Source organism: Aedes albopictus, chromosome 2, assembly GCF_035046485.1.
Source record: "Aedes albopictus strain Foshan chromosome 2, AalbF5, whole genome shotgun sequence".
Taxonomy (NCBI): Eukaryota; Metazoa; Arthropoda; class Insecta; order Diptera; family Culicidae; genus Aedes; species Aedes albopictus.
The window spans coordinates 243,067,298-243,085,450 of NC_085137.1; the positions used below are offsets into that span (position 1 = coordinate 243,067,298).

General features: G+C 41.6%; 1 protein-coding gene across 1 annotated transcript in view; it reads left to right on the forward strand.

Moving 5' to 3' along the window:
• LOC115258013 (tribbles homolog 2) overlaps positions 1-18,153 on the forward strand; it is a 229,298-nt gene that overhangs the window by 23,125 nt on the left and 188,020 nt on the right. The window contains exon 2 of the mRNA XM_062851434.1: positions 13,892-14,958. Coding sequence (XP_062707418.1) covers positions 14,338-14,958 — 621 coding nt within the window. The 5' untranslated portion in view covers positions 13,892-14,337. The remainder of the gene's footprint in view (positions 1-13,891; positions 14,959-18,153) is intronic.

An 18,153-nucleotide genomic window follows, 5' to 3' on the forward strand; every position in this document is an offset into this window, starting at 1 on the left:
TGGAGTTGCTGATCGATTTCCTCAGGCGTTTCGGGCCGGGCCTCATACCCGATGTTGGCGTCGACGCAGTCACGGAACCGAACCCAATCGACTCGGTGGTAGTTGCGTCTGGTGACCTCGTACCGATGCACTGCAGAACCAACTTCGGCCACCACCGGATAGTGGTCCGAGCTGAGCTCCTGGTATGTGACCGGTTGTGAGACGATCCCCATATTGGTGATGTACACGTCTAGCGTTGCGTGGGCCCCGGACCGTGTCAGCCGGGTGGGACTTTCCGGGCCAAGAAACGTGTAGTGTCCTTCTTCCGCATCCTTGCACCAGATGACGCCGTTTGAGTTGGAGCAAGGGTTTCCCCATGCCTGGTGTTTGGCGTTCAGGTCTCCAGCGATGACAAACTGCCCCTGTCGCCGAGTCAGCTTTGATATGTCTCTCCGGAGTGCAGCCGCCGTACCGTTTGTTGCTTGGGCCTGCTTTGGACAGTAAGCCACGATGAAAGTCACCTTTCCGACGGACGTGTCGACCTCCACGCCAACGGCTTCGATAAATTGGAGCTGAAGGCTCGGCAGCAGACGACAGTTGATTCCTTGTTTGAGTGCGATGGCCACACCCCCCCTGGAGTCGGGCCGATCGAGTCTCACGAGGCGATAGTTTGGGATGGTAGCGCTCACTTCGGGGTTGAGGTGAGTTTCAGTAATGAACGCTATATCAGTTTTCCTCTCCTCAAGGAAGGCGCTCAGTTCTGTAATTTTACTCTTTAGAGAGCAAGCGTTCCAATTCACCAGATTCACACTAGCCATACTGGATGAGTAGCATGCCCAGCGTGTAAATCTGGTCGTACCTGGTTTTGCAGCCGCGTAGTCGGACCGCCATATCCTGGAAGATTGGGAGCAGTTGCTCCGATTGGTAGAGGGAATCGGCATCCTGGGGGGGAGTGTGTCGCTTCCTTCAGTGTTGGGTTGGCTCCGATGGAATCCGGGAGGAGGGAGCGCCCAGGGGTTGGTGGGTGGAGCTGGTGGTGCTGAGCTCGATGGCCTTGATGTCTGTGCAGGTATTGATGCAGCAGCAGCTGCAAGACGTTGCTGGGGTCGGAGCGGAGGAAGAACCGGAATGTCACGCCGTGGTCGAGGGATGGCGGGGAAATTCTGTTCATTTAGCGCCGGGGGCGCCACTGCCTTCCTTTTGGGTTGGTTTTTGGTGGAGGCACGATTGCGAATCTCAATGAATTCGGCTCGATTCTTGCATATTTTGGCCGTGGCTTGATGGTTTTCGCCACAATTGGCGCACTTCGGGTCTGCTTCTTCCATCCTTTCGCATTCCGTGACGGGGTGGTCTTCTCCGCACCTAATGCAGCGGGCGTTCATGGAACAATTCCTTGTCCCATGACCAAAACGGAGGCAATTTTGGCATTGCGTGACGTCCCGATGTTTCGGTTTATACCGGGCCCATTCCACGACAGTGCTGTTAACCGTTTTGATGGTTTTCAGCTCTTTCATGGTGGTGGACCTGTGTTCAAGATGAACCAGGTACAGTTCATCGCGATATTTCCGCGATTTGTCGTGTCGAACAATCCGGAAGACTCCTGTGGGTTTCAAACCACAACTCACCAGCTCCTCCCTCAGTTCTTCTTCTGAAACTTCATCCAGACCATGGAGCACTACCTTCAGCGGTTTGGTTCCAGGGACATCGTGGGTGAAGTACTGGTACCGCTTCTCTTCGAGGTGATTGATGACCATGTTGTAGTGGGCTTTTCCCTCGGTCATCAGTTTTACTCCAAAAGTGCACAGCCGAAAGGTGCACTTCAGCCCTTGCGCGATAAGCTTTCGCAGATCGGGACGCAGTTCCGGCGGGTCGTCATACACGAACACCGGGGGGCACTTTTCCTTCCGCTCGGGTGTTTTCAGCTGCTGCAGCGGCTGCGGCTTCGGCTTCCTCTTCTTGGAAATCGCTGGCCTATCGCCAGCGTCATTATCCACGAGTCCGTGGAATTGGTTCTGCGAAAGAATCTTCTTCGCAACGTTGTTGTCTTCCATATCTCCGCTGTCACTCGCGGAGCGCTTTTTCGAAACTGCGATCGCGGCCGCGCTAGCCGCTTTATCCCCCATCACAGGGCCGGGAGAAGAACTCGCCAACGCGCACTACCTTCAACTTTCTCAACTGACTGACTTTCTATCCGAGAGCGTAAAACACGTCCGCACGTGTCGCTTGCTAGAACTGGAATGTTTGACGAAAGAAAACCGAGGACAAAGCTTTTATACCTCTAGATTAGCAGGCGAAGCTCCTCCCATTTGGGTGGCTTTACAGTTTATTTCGTTTGCATGCCCCGCCCGCTTGCACCCAGACGCTTCAAACCATTAAGCAACCGAGAAATGAGTAAATTTCCATTGAAAGGATTAAATTATCAAAATATTAAATGGTTTGGATCATTTAAATTCGAAAAATGTTAGAATTAAACCATGCTTCACATAAAACGGTCCGGATAGGATAATGCGTTGATGAACTCTGTATACCATTAGCAGCCAGCTTCATCACTGTGTCAGAGCCATTTCACCAAGCATATTTTCACTTTTCGATTGCACTACGTTTTTGCCGATCTATGGAATGAAACCTTTGAGGAATCAGGATGATTTAAGAAAGAAAATTAAATGAATTAGCAATTTCACACAAAGCATGTTGGTTTTCTCCGCGCTAAATGCTGGGCCACCGAAGACTGATACACTGTTTGCTGCCGTGAATAAAATTAATAGCCGACCCCACTCTTGTTGAGAAACGACGATGTCTTTTACTTTTTGGGTGCAACACTATTCTCGATCGAATCCAATTCTCTTTTGGAAAGTTTTTCGGTGGTCCTGAAAAGGACCGTTTATATTATGGACGATTTTGATGAATTCACCACGCCACGCAATGCGTGTTGGTTTTCTCCATGCTGAATGCTGGAAGCCGCCGTAAACTGGCCCGCCGCTTGCTGCCTTGGATGAAATGTCCAGCCGAGCCGAGCCGTCGCTGGGTGGGTGTGTGCTGCTGTCGTACTGGAGGCGCCACCAACCTCTTTGACTGATCCAACGAAAATGACGAAAGAAAACCGAGGACAAAGCTTTTATACCCCTAGATTAGCAGGCGAAGCTCCTCCCATTTGGGTGGCTTTACAGTTTATTTCGTTTGCATGCCCCGCCCGCTTGCACCCAGACGCTTCAAACCATTAAGCAACCGAGAAATGAGTAAATTTCCATTGAAAGGATTAAATTATCAAAATATTAAATGGTTTGGATCATTTAAATTCGAAAAATGTTAGAATTAAACCATGCTTCACACAAAACGGTCCGGATAGGATAATGCGTTGATGAACTCTGTATACCATTAGCAGCCAGCTTCATCACTGTGTCAGAGCCATTTTGTCATTTCACCAAGCATATTTTCACTTTTCGATTGCACCACGTTTTTGCCGATCTATGGAATGAAACCTTTGAGGAATCAGGATGATTTAAGAAAGAAAATTAAATGAATTAGCAATTTCACACAAAGCATTTTGGTTTTCTCCACGCTAAATGCTGGGCCACCGAAAACTGATCCACTGCTTGCTGCCGTGAATAAATTTAATAGCCGACTTCACTCTTGCTGAGAAACGACGATGTCTTTTACATTTTGGGTGCAACACTATTCTCGATCGAATCCAATTCTCTTTTGGAAAGATTTTCGGTGGTCCTGAAAAGGACCGTTCTGGACGATTTAGATGAATTCACCATGCCACGCAATGCGTGTTGGTTTTCTCCATGCTGAATGCTGGAAGCAGTCGTAAACTGGCCCGCCGCTTGCTGCCTTGGATGAAATTTCCAGCCGAGCCGAGCCGTCGCTGGGTTGCTCTGTACTGCTGTCGTACTTCACTTTTTTGTTGCACAACGCTTTTCCAGATCGATGGGATTAAACCTTCAAGTAATCTGGACGATTTAAGAAAGAAAATTACATGAATTCACCATTTCACGCATGCGTGTTGGGTTTCTCCGCGGTGAATGCTGGATACCATCGAAAATTGCCTCGTAGCTTGCTTCCGTGGATAAGATTGAGTGACCGTCTGCGCTGTTGCCAAGCAACGAGTATTCACTCTTTTACTGTTTGGTTCCACAACACTTTTCTCGACTGATGGATGAAAATAATTCGATTTCTAACTCTTGATGAATCATTTTCGGTGGCCCTGATAAGGACCGTTTGTTCATGAATTCACCATGTCACGCGATGTGTTGGTTTTCTCTGCGCTAAATACTGGACAGCCGAAAACTGACCCACTGCTGCTTGCTGCCGTGGATAAAATTAATGGTGGGCTTCACTTCTTCTGAGAAGCCGAGCTGTCTTTCACTTTGGATTGCACTTAGCTTTTCTCGATCGATGGCGGTCCAACTCTTCAGGGAAGATTTTATGTGGTCCTGAAAAGGACCGTTTATATTATGGACGATTTTGATGAATTCACCATGCCACGCAATACGTGTTGGTTTCTCCATGCTGAATGCTGGAAGCCGTCGTATAGTGGCCCGCCGCTTGCTGCCTTGGATGAAATTTCCAGCCGAGCCGAGCCGTCGCTGGGTTTGTGTGTGCTGCTGTCGTAGTGGAGGCGACACTAACCTCCTTGACTGATCCAACGAAAATGACGAAAGAAAACCGAGGACAAAGCTTTTATACCCCTAGATTAGCAGGCGAAGCTCCTCCCATTTGGGTGGCTTTCCGGTTTATTTCATTTGCATGCCCCGCCCGCATGTACCCCAACGCTTCAAACGAATAACCAACCCAGAAATGAGTAAATTATCAACGAACGGATAAAGTAACCAAAATATTGAATTGTGTAGATCATTGTAATTCGAAAAATGTTAGAATTAAACAATGTTTCACACAAAATGGCCTTAATAGGAAAAAGCGTTGCAAAATTCCAGGTGGAATCATTAGTGACTGGCTTCATCAATGTTGCTGATTAATGGCATTCAATTTTTTTCACTTTTTGGTTGCACTGCAGTTTTCTCGATCGATGAAGAAACATTTTTCGATTCGTAACTCTTGTGGAATTAGTTTCGGTGGTCCTGAGAAGGACCGGGACGAATGTTGGGCAATTAATTCAAATTATTTCTCCACGCAATGCAATGCGAGTGGGTTTTCTCCGCCACCGAAACATTGCCGCTTGCTGCCGTGAACGTATTTCCAATGCCACTTGCCTTTGGCACTGGCAGTCCAAAACCGAGGCACTCGCCAGCTCTTCCTCCGATGCTGCTCGAAATGGAACTGACGAACAGCTATCGCATGATCGCATTCCTTCCTGCACCAAAGTTGCCCATCACGATGCGCACCAATCAGAGAGCGTTGGTGGACTGAACGAGAAATTTTGTCCGCTACCCATATTTATAGATTTCAGCGTTTGCAATGTCAAACTTTAAAACAATTTTTCAACTATTTATCAATGATTTTCAGGTTCACCGAATGTTCCAAATGGAACGCGGGAGTTTCATCTTTCGTATAACGGGATTCTTTTATCATTTCGTTAAGTAGGGACGATACTGTGAGCGTTAGAAATCTTTCACTCAAACGTAACGCTCTCGGTATCATAAATTTTGAAATGACACCAGGTATAGAAAACAGAGACGTAGTCCTACGTCAAAATCTGTAACCATTCAGGTTAACTCGAAATCCAAGAATAGTCAACGAAACACACGTTCGGCCATGACTATTCTCACGAAGGAGTGCGATAATCACAATATTCAAATGTGAAAGTCACGTGAAATTCGTGATATTTACCAGCACTGATTGTTGTAATACAGGAGCTAATTATTATTTCTGATGCAATTTTTGAGGTATTCGGTTTTGGTATTTTACCTCTCTTATTACTGAAGTTTTTTAAACAGCCTTGGTTATCCAGGGCCCTGTAGCATAATCGGGCTAATAATATTAGCTACAAGTTACAAGTTACAAGTACTAATATTACAAGTGCTAATAATTTGTGTTGCATAAAGGCTCAATTTTCCACTAATATTATTAGCACTTGTAATATTAGTGACCATGAAAATACAAGTTGTTTTGGTTCATTTACCTGTCAAAATCCATTCGACAGTTCACTATTAATTTGAAATGGCAGTTGATATTAGTTTATATTCTGCATTTTCCGCGTAACATCCGGAAATAACTTCATTTATTCCGAAGTTTTGCATTCTTTACACGATAGATCAATGTGCTGCTTGGATAACTTTCGGCCGCTCTGACGAAACATTTTTTTACAAAGTATGACACTGCAAGTACCTAGATTTTTAGTAAAATGTCCCAAAGATTTAATAGTACTGGTTGAAAAACAATGTATAAAGATTTAGCAACATGTATTATGCTTCTTGTTAAAATCCGAAGTGATCTAGAATGCAAAAATGGAGCTTTTACCTACGTTTATATGTCGCAACTCGATTCGAGTTAGTGTATGTATATTGTAGCTCTTGATTAGCTTAATGATGTGCAATACAAGCAATTAATTCAAATTTATTTCGCATCTGCAACTTTACCTGTGCTTATGCAGTGACCATAATATATAACTTTACCAAAAACCTCCAATCAAAGATGGGCATTGTAGAAACTTTGGAGAACTTGAGAGACTCAGCAGAAATTATATTTTGGATACAAAGTGTACATCAACGCAATTTTCTCTTCTTCTTCTCTTATTCTTCTCTGTGGCTCTACGCCCCCATTGGGACTTGGCCTGCCTCGCTTCAACTTAGTGTTCTTAGAGCACTTCCACAGTTATTAATTGAAGGTCTTTCTTTGCCTGCCATTGCATGAATTTGTATATTGTGAGGCAAGGACAATGATACACTATGCCCAGGGAGTTGAGAAAATCTTCCCGACCGGAACGGGAATCGACCCAGACAACCAGTCATCGTATAAGATGTTGCATAAGATGATAAAGTGGAGGCCTTGTGCGTGCATGCCTCCATTTAGGCGCATGTAAAATGTACGCATATCGCCTCCACTTTAACATCTTATGCAGCATCTTATACGATGACTGGTTGTCTGGGGAACCCGCCGTCTCCGGATTGGGGATCCATAGCCTTAACCACTATAGGCTAACTGGAGACCCCAATTTTCTCTTCAATGAGTTTCGAATACATACTGCCAAATTTAATCGTCGAAAACTGGAATTAAGGTTGACATGTTAGAAATAATAGGGGGATTCACTTAACAGCGTAAACTGATTAAACTGATTAAACGTCGCGATCACCAAGACAATCTTTGATTATTTTATTCGCAAAATCATGAAACATTTCAAATAAGCAGAAAATCATGGCTTACGCAACAATTTAATCTGTTTAGTGAATACCCCTAATATCTTTTGAGTTCATCAACATGGTAAATCGATATATTCAAAACTAAATATAACTTCTGCAATACTTTAAATCTAACTTGTAAATTATTTTACAAGACCTTTGAGACTTGTAAGCAAAAGTACAAGTCATAGCTAATATTTTATGCTTGTAGTTTGTTTATGCAACATACACTTGTAAATTCTACTAATAATATTAGTCCAACCGACTTGTAGTATTGGACTTGTAACTTGTACTTGTAGTATTTTTATGCAACAGAAAATTATAAGTTACAAGCTACAAGACTAATATTATTAGTAAAATTTTCATTATGCTACAGGCCCCAGCTCTTCACGTCTGATCGGGAATCGCGTATACGGTCTATTGGTGAGTGAGTGGTGGTTGTTTATCGATTCAACAAACTGTTGTATCTCGGCAGTTTCTTTTTGGTTTTATTCGCCGGGACGAAGCTTACGCTAATTGCGCATTTTATAAACATTCACGCGCACAAAGGGGGTCCTCTTTCTTGTCAATCAACGGAACGGCGTTGGTTTATCAATAATAATTGTCCATAAGCTGGAATGGAAAATTTCCAGACTTGTCGACTCGCTGAATTTTTGTTAGTAGATTAGTCATCGGTTCGCGAAATTACACTAACTGTTTCAAACTTCAACGAGAAACACTTGATTGAAAGCGTGCACTTGAGGAGTTCGACCTGCGAAATTCCCTCTTGGGAGTGCAAATACTTGGCATTCATTAATAATGACGACGACGACAAACCATGTTTGTCACAAATAGGGGTGCTTCTCTTTTAACTAGGGGTGAACTGGTGAACTCTACGGTGATGCAGCCGTACACTGCTGGAAGGGAAGGCCAACAACAGAGCGATAATGGAGGGAAGCACCTTTCGAATGCCAGGTAGATATGGGATTTTATGACAATCGGAACTAGCTGAGACGAGACGATCAGTCAGTAAGAGTTCAGTTCGAACCGAAGTGTACGGAGGAATTTTAGAGGGTTCTTCTGCCGTTTTGCACCTGGGCGTTCTACGGTGTTTGCAGGATGGTGACGCTTATGGGGTGCTGGCCGGTGTCTGAAAAGAATGACTGTTTTCCTCCGAAGTCTTACGGAGCGTGGTGCAAGTAGTTAAAATGAGGGATAATTTTGTTGCTAGTCCCTTGCATCGTAGGGTTGTGTCTTGTGTTATTATGTCCTCAGAAATGTAAATTTTATACCGTAATAAAAATAGTTAAAGATGGATAGGTGATCGGTGGATAGGGTTCTGTTTTCGATACTTTGATGATGATATTAGGTAATTATGATGCTTTCAGAACATGTTAGAAACATTTTTATTTGTTATCTGTCTACGTAGAAGTGACCACCCATTAGAAATGGAAGAAGGGGGGGGGGGGGCATTAGACAAAAAGTCAAAATGAAACTTCTATCAGCCTAATCATTGGCGAAAGAATCTATCACTTAACCGCTGTGAAACTACTCATAGAACACAAAGCAGAGGAGCAGGCATTGTTCCGGTGGGAATTCTACGATAATATGAAAGAAAAAGAAATGACCCATGCTTATATAGGGAATCGCGCCACTTGGGCGGTGGCTTCTATATTCGTCTGTTTTCCACTATAACTCAGTCAATTTTGAACCAATTGACTTGAAATGTTGTACACGGGTAGATACTATACCTATCTCACCACATTCCAAAAGTTGTGTCAATTGATTAAAATTTGACTGAGTTATAGTGGAAAACAGACGAATATAGAAGCCATTGCCCAAGTAGCGCGATTCCCTAGGAAATACAACAAGTCAGGAACTATAAACTTTACATATGTTTCTAGGCAATGTATTTTGAAAATGCTTGCTCAATCAAACCACTGAAACCTATTGGGGTTTGCATGGTAAAAGTTGATTATCGTCTGAACAACAACTCATGCAAACCAACGGGGTTTACTTTTAATCTGAACTTCTAATAACGCTGTGATCATCGAAAAAACATAGTGCTAGTAACCTTATTTTATGTTTTCTTTTATGTTGCGTTCCGTTTCACCACATTCCATGAGCAGAATGACGTTTGAACCATTTTTAGTTTGAACTATGTGCATATTAGCGGGGTTCAAATTAAAAAGTGTTCAGGTTAGAAGCGGACAAACCAACGGGAGCAGACGGTAAATGTATAAAAGGCGCTCTTAGACTATCCCACCAGTCGATGGGTAGCATCTTTGTTGGTGAAACACTACCTTATCTCTCCACCGTTGGTTGGTTTGTAGCAGTATTTCATATCGTAAACAGAAGAAGTAGAGACGCACATGAATGTCAACTTTTTTTTCTGAAAATTGTCGAATTTGCATCAAGATCTTTTGTTCTTGAACGTTGAAAATGAATATTCTGTTCGAGCTGAATATTAAAGCTCGAATGTTTGGATTCCAGTGACGATATGCAATGCGCGGAACAGGTGCATATCTCAAATGTGCACACTCAAATGTAAGCTTCGGAAAATGCGAAAACAAGGAAATTCGAAAGAACGCGATCTGGAAAGCATCCCAACATAAAGAGATTTGCGGGAGAGAACCTTAAAAAGTTGAATTTTTAGTAGAATTTGTTCTGGAACACCTTAATATCCGTAATAAATTGAATATTCTGAAACGGCATCATATTCTCTAATGGAAAAAAAATCCCCTAATGTCTTGTGATTGTGGAAAGCCAAATACGTCCCAAAAACCAGCGGAACGAATACTTTGTTCAACAGCTGAGTGCAACTGGCCAGGCTAGAGGAATCCCTGAAGGAATTCCTAGTGAAATCTCTGAGTGTACTCCAGTAGATTTGAGAACCCCTAGAAACTTCTTTAGGTATCCTAGAAGGAACTCCTGGAAGAGTTTCTTAAGAAACTCCTGGTTTCCCTGAAAAAAACTATGAATAACGTAAGGGACTTTTGAAGTAATCAATCAACGGACTCCTGGAAGAATCTCAGAAGGAGCTCCTAAATTTATCACAAGAGGAATTCCTGGAGGGAACCCTTAAGGAACTCCTAGATGAAATCCTAAATAAGCTCCAGGAAGTAAAATTCCTCTTGAAATTTCAGGAGAAATCCATGAATGAATTCTTTGAAGAATCGCTGAAGGAATCTCTGACAGAACTCCAGAAGAAACCTCTGTGATTAAACTGCTAGAAGAATCCATGAAAGAGCTATTGAATGAATCTTTTTTAGAACTTCCTGGAACAGCCTCTGAAGAAAATCTTGAAAAACCTTCTAAAGAAATCTTTGAACAAACTGTGGAAACTCCTGGCGGAACTACTAATGGAATATTTGGAAGATTGTAGAATGTGTGCACCACTCTGCGGAATAGCGTTGATTTGAGCCATGCAATCAGCAAATTCGCTGACGCTTTTGTTAGTTCAATTTAACCTACTTTTTGTTTTAAGTTGATGATTGGACTAAAATAAAAATACTTTCAAGGACTTGGCTAAGTGTGTGGAGCTGAGTGGGTCTATGACGTTGTAGATAGTAGCGACATAGCGATAGCAATTTTAGTAGATATATTCAACTTTGCAACTCTATCCAAGATTTGTGCAATCATTCATGCTATGGTATGCCACGAATTCCACCTACTTTTTGTTTCGCTTGTGCTCGCATTTCCAGAATTCCAGTGACCCTATTTGTGGAATCACTGAATAATGAATGGAAACACACTTAATAATGAATGGAAACACTTCTTCTTCTCACTGGAACTCAGCCTGCCTCATTTCAACTTAGTGTTCAAACAGCACTTCCACAGTTATTAATTGAGGGGCTTTCTTTGCCTGCCATTGCATGAATATGTATATTGTGAGGCAAGCACTATGATACACTATGCCCTAGTAGTCGAGAAAATTTTCCGACCGGAACGGGAATCGAACCCGCCATCTCCGGATTGACGATCCATAGCGCTAACCAGGCTAACTGGAGACATATTTGATGGAATATCCGGAGGAAACCCCAGTCGGAATTTGTAGAGGATTCACAGGATTAATCAACGAAAGAAATAAATATGGAGAAATTTATGAAACAATTCTCGGACAAATCCGGGGAAAAAGTGCCGGAAGGGATTTCTGGAGGAGTTCCAGGAAGAATTACTACAGCAATCCAAGCAGGAATTTCCGGAGGAATAGTATCAGGAATTCCCAGTAAAAATGCCTGGACAAGCCCATCTCAGAAATCACTAGAGAAATTTCAGGAAGAACCCCAAGACGAAATCTCTGGATGGATTCTTTCAGCAATTCTTGAAGAAGCACCTTCAGAAATCTTGGGAGATTCTTGGGGAATTGGAAGATGAGTTTCTGTAGAAATCTTATCAAAAAGTACTGAGTACAAAGGGGGTAACGGGTAACTAGGTAATTCCTAGAAGAAATTCATGGATCTCTATCAGCAGCCATTGCTGAAGGAATCCTAGGCGGCATAGCTAGAAGAATCCAAATAAAAATTACTGGAATTATAACATGAAATCTAGGACGAAATCTCGCGAGGAAATTCCTAAAGAATTCATGAATGAACCCTTGGAAATTTCAGTAACTCCTGAAGTACTTCCAGCCTGCATCCTAGAAGGAAAACCTGGAAAAATCCAGTAGAAACTTGCATGCTGCCTCTTGGTTGAGCAGACACCGTTTGTCTACACTTGAGCGTGTATGTTTTCGAAAAATATTAAAAGTGTTACGTCTATTTGTCCATGATAATGTGCTGTTTATTTCTAATAGTTGTAAAAAAAGTGAAATGAACATAGTTTTGAAAACATTTAAAATATATATAAAATGATAAAAACTATATACAGGGGGTGTTTGGGATAGACAGCATTTTTTTCTCTCACAAAAAAGTTCAACGTGCTGTAACTTCTCATAGAGTGCATAAAAAGTTCTCAAATTTTGATTGTTTGTCAACCTATTTTATTTGCATCATTGGTACAAATTTGAGCTCGATTGGTTAATCTTTCGCGAAACTAGAACCGTTCTCCTAAAACACTATGTTTTAAACAATTAATTTTTGAGCTGTCATATCTCGGAGATCAGTGAACCGAATTGAATAAAATTTAGAACGTTTATCGACAATATATTTATGCTTGAAAATTCTTCAAAACTTTTCAAACGTTGAAAAAAAAGTTATGATGGACTGACACTTTTAGGATCTTTCTCAAAAAAATGTAATTTTTTCACATCTATGTCATTGAATTTTATTTTTTATATCCAAAAATTTTCTACTTTTGTTTTTAAGATATCTATAATATTAGATATATTAGAGCCCATTAAGATTAAAGGAAAAGCACAATTTTTGTGCGGCATTGTAAATTTGACTCATTTTCCTCTATATGGGTGAAAATGTCAAATCATCATAACTTTTTTCAACGATTAAAAAGTACCTATGTTTTGACAATAATATATTGGTGATAATCGTTCAAAATTTCATTCAATTTGGTTTACTGGTCTCCGAGATATGACAGCTGAAAAATTAGTTGTCTAAAAAATAGTGTTTTACGAGAACGGGTCTAGCTTCGCTAAAGATTGTTCAATCAAGCTCAAATTTATAAATGCACATATAATAGATTGACAAACAGTCAAAATTTGAGAATTTTTGATGCATTCTATGAAAATTTGCAGCATGTTGAATTTTTTGTGAGAGAAAAAAAAGTTGCCTATCCCAAACATTTTGGCCACCCCCTAAGAAAGGCTGAAAATTGCTAGAGCGAGAATAACATAAGATTAAGGCTTAATTTCCATAAAAAGAAATACACGAAAACAAATTTCGAGAAAACAGATTTAGTTTTTTTTGCGAATGTGCCTGTCTTGGTCATATTGACCCAAACATCCTACTAGGGTTAATAAATGCATTTCATTAGATTAGTTCAAGCTTGATATGAACGGTTTCCTAGTCTGAAACTGTATTCAATTCTTGCAGAAATTTATTTTTGCCAAAAATCTTTTCAATTATTACTACAGCATTCTGCATCAGATTTTTCTATAAATGATCACCCTGTAACTTACTCGATTGCACTTATTCAAGTAATTACTCTTGATTGACTCATAACTTGTTTCCTAATGCATTCAATCGTACTTTCTACGTCCACCATTTTTCACGTTTGTTCAGGTTTCTTGCATACACACTCTAAACAAAGCCAATCAGCTATCTAGTATGATTCAGTTCCATGACATTTTGTTGAGGTCACACCGCTCGTTCTCGACTTGTTTTCACATGTTCCTGCAAACTGTTATCGCCCTGCCGTTGTAGATATGTTGTGGGATGATGACATGCCAGCATCAAGTGCCCTAATCACCGTAAGGCTAATTTTCGCACTAACAGCAGGAATCGTTGACACGTTCACCGCACGTTCCAAAGCAATCGCAAAGCAACTGAATGAATGCCAGAAGCAAAAATGCAACGCGCACAATCAGCCAACAGCCGTAGTAATTGTTTGTTAAACACTGAAAGCTCAATATTGGCGCTTGATTTCGTCACGCATTAACCGACCGACCGACTGATCGATCTACCAGTTCCGTTCGTAAACAGGTACCTTATAATCTCCCCATCTTCTTGCTTTAATTTCAGATTTTAGCGGCTAATTAGAGCGACTGAAACTCATTCGTGACGACGATTTGAAGGTAGTGAGGCTCTTTGTTTGTGCGACAGGAAGAATAACGCGTGGTGGTGTAATTATCAGTCTGTGAGTGAATCAAGTTGCCAGTTGAAATGATTCGTAAGCTCGTCGTAGCTGCTACAGGAAAGTTCATGTGCTAACGCAGAGTGTGACAACCAACACAAAACCGTGAAATCAGGCACCAAGATGGCTCATTCGAAGCATTGAGAACCTAGTGTGAGAAGCGTTCAGGAATAGCAACGGAAGATTTGTTGAGCTTATACATATATATTTTTTTAAGTTAGCTCCTCGGAAGAAACCCCCCTTATTTTAGTGTACATAGTGTAGCCACTTAAGTTGCTTCAGTGCTTTCCATTAATCGTAATCATTGAAGAATAGAAGAAATCTTCAAAACGCGATGGATACGTTGAATTCGGCAACGCCCGCCACGGTCCCTAATGGTATCGACTTTGCCCGACTCTTCGCGAACAAACCGGAAGACGTGATTCCGTCAGCCTCGTCCTCGCAGCAACAACTGATTCCCGTTACGGTTTCAGCGAACGGTACCACGACAATCCCCGCGACCGTGACGTTCGTAAACCACTCCGGTACGGTCGCGTTAGCCACGGTGGCCGCGGCTGCAGCTGCTGCGGCAGCGTCCGGTTCCGCTGCCGCCGGTACGTCCACTTCCGCGTCGAGCCTCGCACTACTCGGTGCCGCGTCTGCCGCCCAGAACGGTCCCGCTAACAAGAAGTGCCCGTACCATCGGCAGTGCTACCGGAACCATCATCACCATCAACAGCAGCAACAACATCAAATGCAACAACAAAGCGGAGGACGAAGCGGCCGAACGGTCAGTGTTGCCAGCGGAGCCGGTTCTACGGCTCTGTACCCGCAGCGGGATGCCATCTCAACGAATGTGACGCCGCCGCTGAATGCTGCCGTCCTGGCGGAGCGCTACCTGCTGCTGGACAGCGTCGAAGGTAGCTCGCTGTACCGCTGCATCGACATTAAAACTCAGGAAGAGCTGGTTTGCAAGGTAAGCGGCGGGAAGCTGTATTTCATTTACCCTAACCAATCAGTTTTGTCTGTTTCAACCAAATTTTAGTAACAGTAAACAGTTCCGTAAAGCAGCCGTACTTTTCATTTTCGAAAATGAGTTTCTCGAGTAAAAATGTATTTTAGTACACATTCGTGTATGAGAAAAGCAAAAACTAGATTGTTAATATCAAGTTTACGGAATCAAAACACATTTGATAAAGAAGTATCACTAACCTGCAGAAAAAAAAATAAATGGAAAGGTCTCACCGGGTAGTTCTTAGCCATAGAATACTTACTTGGACTGTCGTAGTGGTTATATGAGCAATCCTTATATCCATTCATGTCAACTAGCATTTGGGTTAATTTACTGCAAAAATACGTCATTATACATTATCGAGACTACCGTTGGAATGCCCATAGTTATAGCGATGAGTCATTTGGTACGCACCCCACCCCACACTTTTGGCCGAAACGTCTCATCGATTAAACTCATTTCATTCATCGTTTGCACCACGCTTGACTGGCTTTTCCGACTCCCGATTCACCGCAATACTGCTCTGCCTGTACAGCCGACACTTGGCAAAACAACTGAGTAGCACGATCCGAATCATGATTCGTGTGCTGCTCTGCTATATTAAGATTTTAAAAATAAACAACGCCCCTCCCCGGTTACAGATTTACCTTCGTCTCAAGACTGAAGCAAATATGTTGATCGAATTCCTTCTCTCGGGTGGGATTACTTTCAACTGCAGCTTATTGCGTAATATCCATGTATCATCCTTGCATGCCACGATGTTGAGCTGATGGGAGTAAACAACAGGAAATCAGGTAAAACACAAATCGAGAACACCGTGTGCCCGTGGAATGGGGAAGTGATTCGCACCCAACATCATCATCTAGTTATTTCTGGACCATATGATGGCTTGTTGTCGTCGTCGTCGTCAACATCGATTGTGCGTCGTCACCGGCGAATCAATGTTAGCGCCGGCCATTTTTATCATCGCATGCCTGATTACGACCATGTGGAAAACACACCATCGTCGCCCCATTAGCGTAGCCGTAGTACACAATAACAGGGAGGTACCCTACTACTGTATAGAGTCGCTACGTGACTCGAATATTGTTTGTTTTTTTTTTGCAAGGTGGGCATTAACTATGGAGGCATCTACGTCAAGTTGCGAAATTATAAATTCGCATGTAGGAAATCCCTTCTTGATAGGCATCAAATAAGCAAACATAATGATGAGTGATTTTACATACCTTTTCTTGAATATAAAATGCACTGGGCGTAAACTCAGCTTGGTACATTTTTTCAGGAGAAGTTGGGTTTTAAAAACGAATTATATTATTTATTTATTTACGTTAAAATAACGTTAAAATAAAATAAATATACGTGAAAAAAAAACATGGTTGGACAACTACAAACGGTGCTGAGTTGAGTTAAAAGGGTGCTAGCTATAGAACTGCTCTCAAACTCTCAAGATTTTGACAATGAAGTAGCGAAACGTAACTAAATTATGTAGCTTGATGAAGTTTGATAAAAAATATAAAATTGTCTGAATGTAGACACTTTATGTAAACTATTCGCCTCGCAGGCAACTTTTGACATATAAAAGTTTTCCATAAAAAAATGATATATAAATAGTGTGGACAATAAATTTAAAAAATCATTTGATTAGAAATATGTAAGTTATTTTGAAACAATATACATTTAATTTGTGCTTAATAAAATCTGTGTGATTTTCAATAACATCCAGTAGAATCGCACACGATAAATATAGACGGAAACTAAAGAAAACTTCATTCAGTGTGGAAATGGAAATGTCTCTTAAGTGTAAGGAAATCATTTAAATTTGTTTTCTAGCCATTTGGCTGGACGTCATTTTGCCAAATGTCGTTTGTAGCTGCTTGTCATATAAACGAACGCCGTACAGCTGCATTATGATCAAAATTAGAACTACAACCGGGCAAAACGTAGTCGTTGGAAATGCCCTAATAATGCAGTTTTCTCAGTGTATTGTCGTCGCGATTCAAACCCGAAGTTTCCCCACACGCGACAATCGAGTTTTTTTTTTCAAATCCATACGTGAAACCTAACGTCGAACGTAGTGCGCTGGGCAGTGGATATGGCCCTCTATCATGCGCACTTTGCCCGACGCACGTCCGACACACGGTTTGGGTGAAAAACCGATTTTCGCGTGTCAAAGATTCCGATTTTCAACAGCTCGAACAATACCTACAAATTGCTAATAAGAACACCATTAGGGTAATTGTTCCCATTGTTGTGGTAGTACCTAATGTTGCGGTAATGGCAATTGAGCACTTTTTCGACTGACATGTTACCAAAAGGTATTTTTAATAGATGTATGGTGCTTAAATTATGAGATTGCACCATTTGTTTGCTTAAGATTTGCCCAAAAAACTATTTAAAAACATATTTTCCTTAATGTGTTTGCTGCTGTGTTCCTATTGTTGCGGTAGTGTTCCTAATGTTGCGGTATCCCATATGATTTCAATGGGATACCGCAACAATAGGAACAAATACCGCAACATTAGGAACAAATACCGCAACATTAGGAACACAATGTTCTTTCAGATAAAAACGAATAAAATGCTCGTAATAACATCAAAATGGCAATATTTCGTTATTTTCCTGTAGATTAGGGATGGATTTTATTATTTTTAATTCAATTCATGTAAAAAGTTTGCTAGGGGCGATACAATTGTGATTTAAACATGAACCCAGTACTTAACTCCTCCATGATCGGATCAATTACCCTATATGAAATTCAGAATTAAATTCTTCGTAAGATTCCGCCTAAAATGTTTGCAAGGGTTCCTCGATTCCACCATTTTAGGATTGGATTTGTATAGGTCAAGTAGAATCTCGGTATCTTCAGGATTTTTTTCTTGTGAATTGAAATTTTGTGGAGGCCCGAGGCCATACGAGAGGTTGACAACAGGCATACCACAGTTGTAACGAATAGTACATTGGAACCTCATAAATGCACATTTTATTTTCCGTATCAGGCCCCACGTCTGGGAACTTAGATACGAAAAACAAAATGGAACATTACAAATGCACAAAACACAAACATGCAACACATAACATAAATTGTGCCCAGTTATCCAAATAGATAAGGTAGTCCAATCCCAGGATGACGAGGTTTCATTTTTGTTCTTGGTCCATCAG